We start from the raw sequence: 14,793 nt of genomic DNA, 5'->3' as shown, positions 1-14,793 counted from the left end.
GCAATCAGGGCAACTGTTTAATAGGACACAATATCTATACAACAGTTTAGGATGGAAAGTGAATAAGAATAGTCTATTCAATTAGAATCTTATATTTTATTTCAGAGTCTAGCAATATTTTCTAAATACCTCTTTGGGTCTGATTTCAAGCATCATCAAAACATTGATTTTTCTTTTACTCTTGAACAGTTTACAGCCTTGAGCTCTGTGTATTCACAAAAGCTTGTCTCTCCCACCAATAGAAGTAGGTCAAATAAAAGATGTAACCTCATCCACTTAACCTCAAATCAGTCAGTTTTATTATAATAAGAAATGCCCATTATTTTTCCTACACTTGTATTTTAAAGGGCATCTGTTTTTTTCAAACCCTCTGCCCTTTCTCCTTGTCGGAAGTTGATATTTTTTCTAACGCAGAAATGTGGTCATCTGGTGTGTACATTTGTTAGAGACTCATGCAGATAAATGTATCCTTTCCTTCTGCCCACTCCTCCCACTGCAGAAAAAGGATGCTTAAATTACATGGTCCAGGTGCTCTTAGCTATGCACATATAACTGTGGGTAGGCCTCATTACAGTAAATAAATATTTGTACAAGAGTGTTACAATGAGAGATTTAAGAAGCTCTATCTAATTAGCATATCAAAGATCAGATTAAGTGGTGACTTGATCCCAGTTAGAAGTACCAACTAGGGAAGAAGATTTCTGATAGTAGAGGACTCTCATTTAGCAAGGAGTGTCATAACAAGATCCAAAGACTTGGGTGTTGAAGTTAGAAAAATTTAGACTGAAAATAAAGCACTCCCCCCCCCCCCCCACAGTGAGGTGTAATTACTCTTTGGGACAATTTATCTAGGGATGTAGTGTTAACTCCATCTCTTGAAGTCTTTAAATCAAGATGGGATGTCTTTCAAAAATATATGACCTATCTCAACCATAAAATATAGGCTTGAAGTAGGAATACTGAGTAAAAATTCTGTAGTCTGTGTTATGCAGGAGGCCAGAGTAGATGATCATAATGAACCTTCTGGCCTTTAAAATCTGAGTCTATGATATTCTCTTGTGCATTACCAATCATTGGTAGCATTACTAGCTCACTGTATTAACTGAGCTTTTGGGGCTTTAATTCTTGACTATGCAGCATCATGATCATAGAATACCAGGGTTAGAAGGGACCTCAGGAGGTCATCAAAGCAGGACCAATCCGCAGACAGATTTTTGTCCCAGATCCCTAAATGGCTCCCTCAAGGATTGAACTCACAACCTTGGGTTTAGCAGGCCAATGCTCAAACTGCTGAGCTATCCTCCCCTCGTGGCCTACAGTAAATCATTGCTAAATGCCACTATCTATTTCATAATATTTTTCAATAAGGTTGAGAAGTATGGATACTATACAGTAATCTCCTTTTATTTTCATCACTTTCATTTTGTTATCAGATAAACATAAGGGTCTTTTTTTTTTTAAACGTCACAGCTACAAGGTCAGACGTGTGCACTGGGATAATGGAAAGATTCCGAATATTCCGCACTGAGAAGACTTACGCAGTAAAGGCTGGAAAATGGTACTTTGAGTTTGAGGCAGTCACTGCAGGAGACATGAGAGTTGGCTGGACCAGGCCAGGCTGCCAGCCAGACCAGGAACTTGGCTCAGATGAGCAAGCTTTTGTCTTTGATGGCTTCAAGGTTTGTATAGGTTTGTTTTGATGGGATTGATTGCAAGTAGTGACAGTAAGTTGTTAACAAAAATCACTTAATTTTTTCTTCCTATTCTAGTTGTTTCAGCTTAATACCCTTCTGTGCCTTAGCTTTTGTTTCAGGGTTTGAAAATATTAAGAATCCTCTTTAAGGTCTGGGTGAAATGAAAGGTAAAATAATATTTTAGAATGTAGAACCGTATGACTTGGCAAAAATACAGTAAGAACATTTGGCACATACATAGGTCTTTTCATATGAAAATCTCAAAACGCTGTACAAAATTGGCTGAGTATTTGAGGCACAGAGCACTTAAGTAACTTACCCTAAATCAAGTCATTGGGAGAGCTGAGATTAGAACCCATTTCTTCTGAATCCTAGTGCAGTGGTCTCCCTATAGGACATATATATAAGAAAGTTAATGTAATTTTCATTGTCAGCAGTAATTCCATTGGACTGAATTTGATTAAGAATATAGGAATGTAAAAGTTATGAAAATGAAGACTAACTTTTTAATGGAAATTTCTGATAGCATGTAGTATGAGAAAGCATGTAGTTCTAGCTCCAACTTTGGTAAGAAAGAAAGAAGGAGAGATTAAAATCTAATTGTATGGGTAATATAGAGATAAGTAGAACATTTTTTTATGCCTCTGGTTTTTGATCCTTCACAAGAGTCAAATGACTCATTAAAGTGTGGCAGAAAAAAATAATTGTAGTGTGTAGGCATGTGAAATCTCTGCCATGATAACAGTTGCTATCTAGACTAGTGGTGACTCATGTCTTTGTACAAAAATGCATATTAAATGCATTATGTGTCTGGAGTTGGGGAATTCAGTCATGTTGTTGTTATTATAATACTTGACAGAAGTTACCATTACTCTTCATAAACTCAATTTTCAGAAATGCAGATTGTCAAGCCAAACCTACCTCAGCCCTATTTTATTGTTGTTACTGCATTTTTATTTGACAGTGTTGTATGATACAAATTGAGATGCCTTAACATTGAACTGAAAAGTCAGAATTTTTTAAATTATTGGTAAAATTAAATAACCATTCACAGTGTCCTATCATTAGCAGAGGATGGGCACTGAATATATTTGAAAATGATAATAAAAAGCTGAGAATCAATCAGCTGCTAAATCCTGAGTTGAGGCCTTGATGCTTTCCTTGCAACTGTGTAAGATCACTAACCCCTAAAGCAGCAGTGAGAATGCCACTCCGTGCCTTGTTTTAGGTGTAAACCATGTCATCAGTGAAGTTTTCCAAGCTAATACAATCTCAGTCTTTGTAAGCCAATAATGGGATTTTAGTAATACTTTTTGTTTTGCTAAGATTAATGTAATGGACGTTATCCCCTTTTTAAGTTGTATTTCTTGCAGGAAGCACATTTTACCCTTGATGTGTGCTCTATTCTGGTTCCCATCTGATTTCAAGGTGCTGTCTAAGATGTTGGTTTTGATTGATACATTTCTTAAGGATTTTAGCTGTGACTACCTTTTAAAAATGGCTCTATCCTCTTACTGTACCACAGCAGTTGAGATCAGCTGAGGTGCTGGAACTAACAGTTTCAAGTTTATTTGGGAGGCTGTTTACAGGAGGGATTTTAGATGAAGGTTCTTCAGTTTTGGAATTCATTCCCATCCCCCTTGGTCAGAGAGAGCTTGAGATTGTTGACTTTCAGGGCATGCCGCAAGGCTCCCGTGTTCTCCCAGGCTTTTCAGGAGTTGGTAGTAAGGATTGGAAACTTAGTCCTGATAGAATTGGTGTGTTAGGAAGAGTTAGTCATTGATAGTGGGTTTTGTTGTTGTTGTAAATTTACTAAGAATTTGTATGTATTTATTTAGATTCTGCTCTTATGCAAACTCCACAACAAAGGGCACCCATCAAAACCTGCAATATTTATTCCTCTAGAGGTCAGTCATGCAAGGTGCTGAGCCATTCCTTGAGGTAATGAATGCCCTCAACTTCTTCTATAGAAACAAGTGGGAACTGAGGGTGCTCATCACTTCCAAGAATTGCTCAACACCCTGCATGTTCAGGGCCTAAGAGAGCATGGCAGGCATGTTGCATAAGTCTAAATAAATGCATTTAGAATAACACATTTTTGAAGATTGTTTGGAAGCATAAAATTTAGAGGCCAAGCAATTGCATGAAAATAATTTAAAAAATACTATAAAGCAGCTATTTAACTTTGCAATTGAGACCATATTATTTTCATAACAGACCTTTTGTAGATCTTCCAAATAAAAATAAAATACGTTCTTACATGTGTACTAATATGCTGAAATATCAATTTACCCTGTCTATTCACTGGGCCTCATTTTACAATGCTGATGTTGGAAGTGCTTCGACAAAATTAATTGTAGGATTGCCACTCTCAAAGCGTAATTGTGATACTCATGAGCATTGTTTCAGAATGAGTTGCTGTAAAAGTATTAATTCTAGTGCTGTGTTAATTGAGGGGGATGATTATTAGTCATATCACTGAGGGGGAGAGAAATACTCTCATTGTTTTTATCCTTTTCTGAAATCCCTTTCAGGCCCAGCGGTGGCACCAGGGTAATGAGCATTTTGGCCGCTCTTGGCTGGCAGGGGATGTCGTGGGGTGTATGGTTGACATGAACGAGCACACCATGATGTTCACCCTGAACGGTGAAATCCTGCTTGATGACTCAGGTTCAGAGCTTGCATTCAAGGACTTTGAGGTTGGTGATGGTAAGTGGTTGCACGCTTTGTGCTGTTAATTTGCTTTTGTTGCTAGATTGTGCCTATTGTGGATTGACATCCTTTTACCATGCTCTTTGGGGGTGTACGAGCAGATGAGAATGCAGCTTTGTCACATGTGCATAGCATAGTTTATTTGGCAGAAAAACACTTGTTACTTGGCATTGCTTTACAGTAACTTTGCTTTCTCTCATTTAGCTGAGAACTGCATAGGGCAAAAAGGTGTGCATCAGTGGAAATAGAATAGTAATTACTGTATGATGCTGATCTTGAGCACTAGTGATTGCAAATAGAACAGCTTGGTTCATCATTTTGCTACTGTACTGGGGCACTTCTTCAGAACTTGTAGTCATGGCTGAAGTACTTAGTTTTTCACAGACTACTGGGATTCTGGGATTCCTTTGAATTCCCTTGTTATCTCCATGACATCAGCAAGGAAAGGCTGAAATTGCAGAAATAAGACTGTAAATAAAATCAACCTACCTCATCACTCAAAATGCAGGAAGCTTATACTGCCACTGCCTGTTCTGTGGCCAAACAGAGGACGCAATATGGAACCTTTCACCACCAATTCATTTATTTTTCAAAATATTTTAAAGGACAATAAGGATTGTCCCTCCTGCTGAGGAGGGAAAGTTCTTCCTCCTTTAATGTGTAAATATTTTCATTTGGTCTCAAGAAAGAAACAGGGAGATTTGGGATGAATCATTCAACCCAAAATTCAGATATTACATTTCAGTAATACCATCATGTGTTGTGTGTGTGGGAGTCATTTTTTTAAATGTCAGAAATGTGTTTTAAAAAGCCTTAAGGGAAAGATTAAAAAAAATCATGAACTTTATTTTCAATGCAGAACTTTTTCCACAACTTTGGAATGAGGAAAGGATAGTGGAAGTCACCAAAAAGTTTCATTGTCATGCAATAAATACATTGGAGGACCTCAGGGTAGACAATACTGGTTTACAAGAAATCCAGTGGTAAATTCACGAGATAAATATCATACACTTTTTTGGTGACCTCCGCTGTAGGTTGAAAGGAGATTGGTCTGAGTGCTAATAGTTACATTCAGCATAAAAGAAAATAGCAAGATTCTGATAGGCAGATTTGTATTAGCTGAGAGAAGAAAAATCATTTTATATCATTTTACAATGATAATTGTTATTAATGAACTAGATCCCATGTATTTTTAAAATTAGTTTAAAAAGCCTTAAATTAAACTATTCCCACACAAATCTTTTTTGACAGGCCTCCCCTTGCCTCTGTTTGTTCTCTTTCCTATGTTTTTCACTTGTGAATATTGTGTTTACATTGCCTCACCCATTGTCCTATATTCGAGTAACCTTTCATTTTGTTTGCAGTTTAAGGATCTGCTCATTAAGGCAGCAAAAACGTTAGTGTTGATCTGGCCGTAGGGTGATAGTACAATGACTAGTTACTGTAATTATTTATATTATTTATGTAATATATTATCTAATTATATAAAACATTTGTTGCAAAGCAGTTAGAGTTGCTACACACGTATTTGAGGCAAACCCACAAAAGCCAGGAAATGAAAAGTAAAGTCACTTAACACTACATACTCTCCACTCCTCACCCAGAGGCACACACCTTAGCAGTACCACAACTACTGTATGCCACGGACCATGCTCCACGATCTTAACTGTATCCTCCTTTCGCCCGTCTGAATGAGCCCCTTTGCCAAATTATTTTTATCCTCAATACTAGTAGTTGTGGATGTTTGGAGTTGGGAGAAGGCAATGTGTTTATCCAATCTGTTTAATCCCTTATGTGTCAGCAGCCCTTCTTTATAGGGTAGAATCCGACAGAAAAGTGTATCTCCTGATGAAGAGGTTTTATGTTCTTCTATTTCCCATCAAACCAGGCTCACGTGTACCTCTCTTTCCCCCATCAACTAGTTGGGCTTATGTGCACCCACCTCCCATCCATGGGGCTTGTGTGCATAAACTTTCATTTACAATATAAATAATGGCTAAATATTATCCCAATGCCAATATAACATAAAAACAAAGCAAACACCACATACCCATTGCACCTGATCATGGCAAGAGTTTATGTGATAGACAATGTGTTTTGGGAGAAGCCAATCAACAATGAAAGGTACAACTGCTAAAGAAAACTTTCAGTCACATCTAAAGCTTGAGTAAACAAACAAACATTTCAGTCTGTCCAGAAGGGCAACAAATCTAATCAGTTTTGTACAAAGGACAGGAAAAGGTTCCAAAATTGTGGGCCTCTCCTGCAGAAAGCTGCACCCTATCTTGTATATGAAGAGATCTACAGTTCAAGTACCTCCACTGACTGCAGCTGTGGCAATACTGTGCGGGCATTCTTGTATAAGACAACTCTCAAATAGGCATGTCCCATGCCATTATACTGTTGTATGGTAGGTAAACAGTGCATCTTGCTGTGCCATTTCTAGGCAATTGGCTGCAGATTGTTAGCACTCCCGTAAGTAATCAAACTGCTGTTGGGTGTAAGAATATTTGCACTTGGGGGGGTTGTTTCTGAGGTTTAGCTTCAGGCCCTCAAAAGAAAAATGAAGGTAAATGAACTGTTGGTGCAAAGAAGATGAGCGTTGATTTTCATTTTTACAATGGAAAGTTTTTCCATTCACTTCAGTGGGCTTTGGATTAGGCCTAAATCTCAAGTTTGCTTCAGTGACAGGATGTAGAATTAAGAATTGATTTTAATAGCTACAGTTGCAGAACGCCTGTGGGGCTGCAAATGTCTGATAGAAGTGTTTTTGAATAATTCAATGCGCTGCTCAGGAAAATGCACACACCCACAAACGAAAATAAAACTGCTAGATGGAATTTTAAATCTCAGACTTGACAGGTTCCTGTTAATGAAGATTTGTGTTTGTTCACTGCATATTTTGAAAGTTTGTGTTCTGTTTTTTTCTGAATGATACATATATTGCTAAATAATCTCTAAACGGCTTGCCAGAAACATGATTGTATTGCCCAATAGAATTTCACCCTCAAAATATTCAATGTAGAACAAAAACTTGCTTCATTCTGTCGGCATTTGCAGTATTTTATGCGACACAATTTGTGTTTCCAGTTTCAAAAAGGCATTGAAGCAACTCTGAGAGATGCTTCTGCAGACATACAAGAGACAATGGGCTTCCTCAAGCCTTGCCTGATATTAATTATTTATAGAACACTGAGTGTGATCCCATTGCAGTAGAAACATATATAGAAGAGAGTGTCCTTTCCTGTGCACAAGTTCCTCTCCACATTGTCATAGAACTGTTGTGGAGCAGTTCATCGAATGCAGGAGGTGTCTGATCAAAAGACCAGTTAACCACTGGGAGTCTTTCCATTCACTTTAATTGGCTTTGAATCAAATCCTCTTTGTCTGACTTCCCTGCTGCCTGTCCCATATTCATGTCATGGAGCCATAGTGGTTTTCCTTTTTGGGCCTTGATGCTGAATATAACAGCACTTTTATGGGGTCATGAAAATCTTATTTCTCTCTCTTAATTAAAAAAAAAAAGCTTCAGTTTTCTAGTCTGCTATGGTGTGCATTCACCCCTACTGTAAATATTTTCTGTGCCATATTCACAGAGTGTAAGTAAGTTGATGTAATTATGCAACAGCACATTGTGGCACGTGCATTTGTCAGTTTAAATGGCATGTGTCTCTACATGCTAAAGACACCTGCATTGACTGATGAGCACACATCTCTTAGAGTATGTTACTGTGCTTTCAAAATTATAGCTTTTAATAACAGGTTACATTGTACTTTCTTTGGCCTCTATTTTAGTAGGATGTGGAGTTAATAGAACAGATGAATGTTAAATGGCTACTCCTGCATCAGCTTCCCCAGCTCTGCTATAAGAAGAGGAAGTGCTCATTTTTGTGTCTCCTGCTTTCTAGAGCAGTGCTGCCCCAGAGCTGCTCCTGGTTTCATTTACATTCCCCACTCAGGGAAGATGTGGTGGGTGTGAGTCAAAGACTCGTGCTTCCACCTACTAGTGTGCACAATTCTGTGAACTTCACAGCCCTTATTACTGAACAAGGCCTTATAGCTGTAACTCAGGCTATGTCTACACTACCGCGGTAAGTGAATAACGTAGCTGGAGTTGATGAACCTTAGGTTGAGTTACCATGGGATCTACACTGCGGGGGGTCGATGGGAGAAAATCTCCCATCCACTTTCCTTACTCTTCTCGTCAGGGGTAGAGTACAGGGGTCAACTGGAGAGCGATCTGAAGTCGATTTGGCGGGTCTTTACTAGACCTGCTAAATCAACCACCGGTGGATTGATCTCAGAGCATCGATCCCTGCTGTAGTGTAGACCTGCCCTCAGAAAGCAGGCAAGAATTATCTCTCTACCCCTAACTCCCCCGACCAACCATTGAACCAATAAGGTAATTGAGAGGTTGACAGTGGCCAGTACTGGATGCTTTAGAGGGAAATTTTGAGTGATCCATCCCCTGTTGTCCACTCCCAGCTTCAGGCAGTTGGAGATTTAGGTTGCTGCAGAATGAGGCTTTTCACTTCAGGCAAAAAATAACAATTTGTCAGAGCCATCTGCCCTGCTTCAGAGGACACAGCCTACTTATAAGCCAGTGCCGGTGTTATAACATATTTATAATCAGGGAAAGGGAATATGGCTCTCTGCCAAGTTACTAATCAGGCTCACAGGCCCCTATTTTAGGGTCTGCTGCCAACAAGAAGAGTTCCACAGAATTATGACAGACGGTACCACTTGAGATATCACTCTTGTAAGTAATAAACATAACTATTAAATAATAATTGCACATTATATATGATTGTGCAAGAGAGATTTCATGCAGGAGGTATGGTGTATTCATGCATAATTCTGAATATTCAGCCAGGTAAATAGTATGATTCAAATTCTGTCCCCAGTTATACCACTGCAACTTCAGAGCATGATTTTCATGTCTGCACTGTATATTTGGCAAAAAGGTTACAAGTTGCACCCAGTCTTCTCCAAAAGAGTATAAATTACATGGAAATTATGCTGCCCTATTCTTTTGCCCTAAGCAAAGAGTGGCATTATGTGGTTCACCTTGGGTGTGGAAAAAGTGGATGGAGTTGTTTTCAGGACCAAATCTCTTATTCAATATGCATCTGCCAAAAGAAACCCAGGGGTGTGGGGAGGGGCAAATCCTACCCTGACTCATGCCCTGTGCAACTGCATCTACTTTGGTATGATTGCATTGCATGTCAGTCAGGGAAGGATTTGACCTACGGAGCAAATTAATGCTGCCATAGGCATCTTCAACCATTTTCACTCAATGTATGAGGCACCACAGCAAATACTGGTCCAGTGTGGGGGATTTGGGGGATTTTGGCTATTGCAGAATGAGTTGGTGGTTTATCTGGTGGATTAATCTGGTTGGTGGAACTGGGCTGATGATACGGATTGTCATCTCCATGTCACACTGACTGGTTACTGAGTTAATGAGAACCTTCTGCATTTTGCCAATTGACATCAAGTGAAAAAATTTCCTGGGTGAGGATTTAGTCCAAAATTCATTGCAACGTAGGCTGCTTGGTCAGATACGTGTAACTTAAAGACAGCTTACCTTAGTACAATAAATACATCTGTATGTCTGAAAAGCAGGTACAGTATCTGCTAAGGTTATGATTCCTATTAATTTTACCATGTTAGTGAACATGTGATGAGAAGCAACTGTATATTATATTTCTAATAATGTGTGCCTCTGTGAGAATACTACTCCAGATCTGACAGACATGCATGCATATAGTAGAATTAATAGTGTATGTGTGTCATCTTGTACACAGCTCATTTCCCTTTCTTGTTAGGGGTGATGATCTCTCCTGAGATGCAGGACTGCATTTTCATTATATACTCAGCTTCTCCACTCCTACTATTTTGCTGCTTGCTTCTGCTCATCACAGCAACTGCCACTACCTGTATTATGAATAACTCAGCTCTTTCATATATGAGCTGATTGCTGTAGTAAGGGTCTAGCTCATGTGAGTTGTATCTCCAATAGCTGTAGATACAGAATTTGGTAAAAATATTGCCACTTACTTACATGAAACATTGACCCTTGTTAAAACCCACCTTAACGAGCTGCTCTTGTATTGCAAATTCACATGAATTTGATGCAGACAGCATTTTATTCTTCCACTTTCCTGTTTTTGAGTAAATTTTGGAGCTCTTTTTTTCCATGTACATTTTTTTGTCTTCAGAGAGGATGACAGGGACTTCTTGAAATTTCATTCTAAATGTATATATTTTTTCCTTTATGAGACAAAATCCTATCTACATCAAAGAAATACACCTGTAGTTTCTTAAATGGCTCCTCTATACTGTCACTAATAACTTCAGTAGCATTCTGACTGTTCCAAAACTGCTCATACAAACACGGCATGCACTCATAGTTTCCAATCTATAATGCTCTTAAAAAAATGAAGTCAGAATGTTTGTGTGGAATATTGCGTGTTGTTTCTAGAGTCATTTGTGTCAAGTGTATGTTATATCAATGCTCCTTAAAGATTTTTTTTATATTGAGGATGGTGCAGGGCTGTACTACTCCATTGAGAGCTCTTGGAGACATTGAGTCACTCAGACACATCACTTCCTACAGTGCCTACTTCCTTAGAGTGCCTGGGGAGCATAATCTTGGCACCCCTCTTTACAAGCATGTCATTGTGGAGTGTGGGGCAGGGCTATAATACCACCCATTCTGGAAAGATTAATGCTACTGTGCAGTAGCTCCCTTTGTACGGTCCTGGTACTCCCTTAGCACAAGAATTGCAATTGTGCTTTCCCCTTTTGTAAGAGGAAGGGAGGCTTTTTGTTCCTTCTTCCTCTTGAATGTCTGCTTAGCGCTGGTCAGTTCTACCCAAGAATGACTGACATTCATATGTTGTCCTTCATCCTGAAGAACTCTCAAAGTGCTTTACATCAATAAGAAACAGAGGTAAAGGGAGACAAGGTGTTAGGCAGGCGGGCATGTGGTTTAAGTCTGATAAATTTATATCTAGTTCCACCATATATAAAGTGGAAACTTGCAAATGGTGAGTTGCATTACAGAGGTCCATGCTGTCTTCTCTGAACACCCTTCCTCTAAGTACGCTAACTGCTTCCCTCAGGGACAGTTGCTCCCAAGAACAACGCTTCTTGAGTGATGCATCAAGATCTGTCATCCTACTGCAGACAGAGCTGTGATTTTTGGCTTTGCCTAAAAACATTTGCAATCATTCATGGTTCATTGAACTCTGCAGGGTGCATGTTAGCTTCCCTGTAAGTTAAGCTGTGAGGCAGATATTAATTTAAATATATATTGATTTATGCAAATATAACTCCCCTCGTTATAAATTGTTTAATATGATTTTTCCCGTTTAGTTCTGTTATTCTGCTGACAAATGGTTTGTATTATATTTTAACAATGGATTTGCAATAAAAAGTAGTCATAAATCATACTAACTGAGCACTCTCATTATCTGTGTGTGAAACTGATGTCTCATTACTAAAAGCCTGGTCACAAAGATAGAAATCTAGACATTAATCTTACAGACTAGAGTCTGCAGCTTGTAGTTTCTGGCCTTATGTTTATCGTGCTTAACACACATGTAAATGACAGTGAATCTTTCTTATCTGTAATAAAATATTCAAAGGAAGTTTTGAAGTCTGGAAGTTAATGCAGAACAGCATTAACCACTGTGGCTTTTGGCTGTGACATTCTTTTACTTGTGTATGCAGCGCATGTCATGCATGGAGGCTCTGCTCCTTCCCATCCTGCATAGCCCCTAATTTTAGGGGTCCCAAAGAATGGGAAGACCCAGCTGCTCTGCCTGCTGACCATTGCCATTTCTCCTCCCCCATTTCCATTAGATTCTACTCACCTCTACCAGCGTAATGGAGTGGAGCATCCAGATTTACATTTCTTGGGGGGCAAGAAGGGAATTTCCTTTTTGACAGTTTTTTTTAAACTTAATTGATTATTTTTTTTAGCAGACAAGTCAGATAAGTTTTCAATAGTATTGTTAGATGGAAGGGGAACAAGAAGGATGAATAGGAGAAAGAGAAGGAAATACGTTTTCTAAAATGACAGACTGAACCTAACAACCAGAGATGTCTTAATGTAATTTTTGAAGTGGTGCATAGGTCTTGTGTTGACTCAGCACAGGAGTGAATTTCATTCTTTAATGAATAGGGTCTTCTCTTAGAAGTGAAGTACCGAGAGACCAGTCTTGTTCTAGAGTTGTATCCCAAACTTGCACCTGATGCTACACAGGGACAACCCCATCCATCAACTTAATGGAAGTTACAGTACAGTATTGCCTACCCTAAGCATTCATAAGTCACGAATCTGACCCCAAAATATCATAAGATTGGTGTAAAAATAATGAGATTTAAAGAAATAAATGTGGGTTCTTTTTATTTGCCCTTCTGGTTTTTAGGTTACCTTTGGGACATGTTTTCAAGTTTTTCTCTGCAGCCATTAGGGCTAGAAACTTTTTTTTTAAAGGAAAGGTGAGGTTCTTGTTTTAAAAACAAAACAAAACAAAACAAAAAAAAACCCACAACTCTGAGCTGAAGCTTGATGAGCAAAATCAAATACTGTAAGACTTTTAAATCATGAGCACTGGCAGCACTGGTCACCAGCAGAGAATTTGGCCCTATGTTCAATATGGCAATCACTGTCTAATATTTCTGAAGAGTGAATTATCTGGTATGGGATAGCATTTCTTGCTGCATCTCCTTTTAGAGAGGCTTCTGTTCAGAACAATAAAAGAAATGTGCTGCTTGCTGATTCCTGGGTGGTAGCATACTACACACTAGTACAGGAGTTTGTACTTTCTGGGATTCAGGCATTTTTATCCCAAACCATTTCCGCCTGTGTTATGTCAAGAAAACACTTTTATAATATATAAGATGCATAAATTCTTTCTTTCTTTCTTTCTTTCTTTCTTTCTTTCTTTCTTTCTTTCTTTCTTTCTTTCTTTCTTTCTATAGGTTTATTACCTGTGTGCAGCTTGGGCTTGTCTCAAGTGGGAAGAATGAACTTTGGGAAAAATGTCAGCTCCCTGAAATATTTTACTATCTGTGGCTTACAAGAAGGCTATGAACCCTTTGCTGTTAATACAAACAGAGACATTACCATGTGGCTCAGCAAGAGACTCCCTCAGTTTTTCCCAGTGCCACCAAACCATGAACATATTGAGGTTTGCATTCTACATTAATGTTTCCTGTTAATTTTTCAGGAATTTGTTTTAATTAAATGAACTTTACAGTTAACTTGCCGCTTTTGCTATTTCAGCCTTCCCTTTGAATAGGGATATCAGTGTTGGCATCTGACATGCACTCACTCACCCTGGTAAACTATGATTGTAGCTCAATGAGAACATGATAATTAATTCTGTCAGCCAATGAGTGATCTCTTGGAGGAGTATGAATGTATTAGACTCCTAAATAAATATATAAAATCATATATTAAGCTTGCCAAGTTGAGCTGTCAAAAGCCTGAAAGTTCCAAAGTTAAGATTGCTTCCACAACCTTAACGCTACCCCTTTGCATGAGTACATTATGAAACAATCTTTAATTATATTGTTTTTAACTTAGATTCCTGCTTCATTCAATAGTGTAAATCAGATAGTGCTCCATGTGTGAGGTAAATTTTTAATACTTGCTTGTATCTTGTTGACCCAAAAGTTTTATACTGCACTCCATACAAACTCCACACTGAACAAGACAAGCATTCTACAAAAAAAAAAAGTCAAAGATTATGAGTAACATTTTCACAAGCACCTAAGTGACTTAAGCTCCGTTTTTAAGAGGTATGTAGATCTTTCTCTAATCAGCACTGCGACACCTAAATATCATTTTTAAATGTGACGCAGGCACTTCGGAGTCTCTCATTGACTTTTAATGAGACTTAGGCTCCTAAGTCTCATTTTCAAAAGGGATTTAGGCTCCTAAATCAGCTAGGTGTTACAATGCTGAGCAAAGCAACACCTAAACACTTTTAAAAATCTGGCTCTTAAGTACTAACTGACTTAAGTTCTTTTGAAAATGTTACCCTGTATCATAAGGCATATGCACAAGGGAGCAGAGTTAAGATTGCCTTGGTAACTTTCATCTCTGGTATTTCCTAACTTCTGTGACATCACCTTTGCGATCTTAACAGTATTTCTCTCTCTTTCTCAAAATATGGACTGTAATATATAAAGACACTTCAGAGTTCTACATGTACTTTTGCTGACTGTACTCCACAGGCATTTAAATACAGGAACTGAAATTCTGGTCACCTTTTTATGCTTGCGTGCACAAATTCAATGTAATACCCTAAGTTCATGTGTTCAATGGAAATTGTTTCTCAGTTTTTATATTCACTCTCCTGAATAGACA

General features: G+C 38.4%; 1 protein-coding gene across 1 annotated transcript in view; it reads left to right on the top strand.

Moving 5' to 3' along the window:
* RYR2 (ryanodine receptor 2) overlaps positions 1-14,793 on the top strand; it is a 687,809-nt gene that overhangs the window by 408,950 nt on the left and 264,066 nt on the right. Inside the window, exons 28-30 of the mRNA XM_054022704.1 lie at positions 1,471-1,679; positions 4,229-4,403; positions 13,401-13,609. Of these exons, the coding sequence (XP_053878679.1) occupies positions 1,471-1,679; positions 4,229-4,403; positions 13,401-13,609 (593 nt within the window). The remainder of the gene's footprint in view (positions 1-1,470; positions 1,680-4,228; positions 4,404-13,400; positions 13,610-14,793) is intronic.

Source organism: Malaclemys terrapin, chromosome 3 (assembly GCF_027887155.1).
Source record: "Malaclemys terrapin pileata isolate rMalTer1 chromosome 3, rMalTer1.hap1, whole genome shotgun sequence".
In the NCBI taxonomy this organism is placed as follows: Eukaryota; Metazoa; Chordata; order Testudines; family Emydidae; genus Malaclemys; species Malaclemys terrapin.
This window is presented reverse-complemented; position numbering and strand designations above follow the sequence as displayed.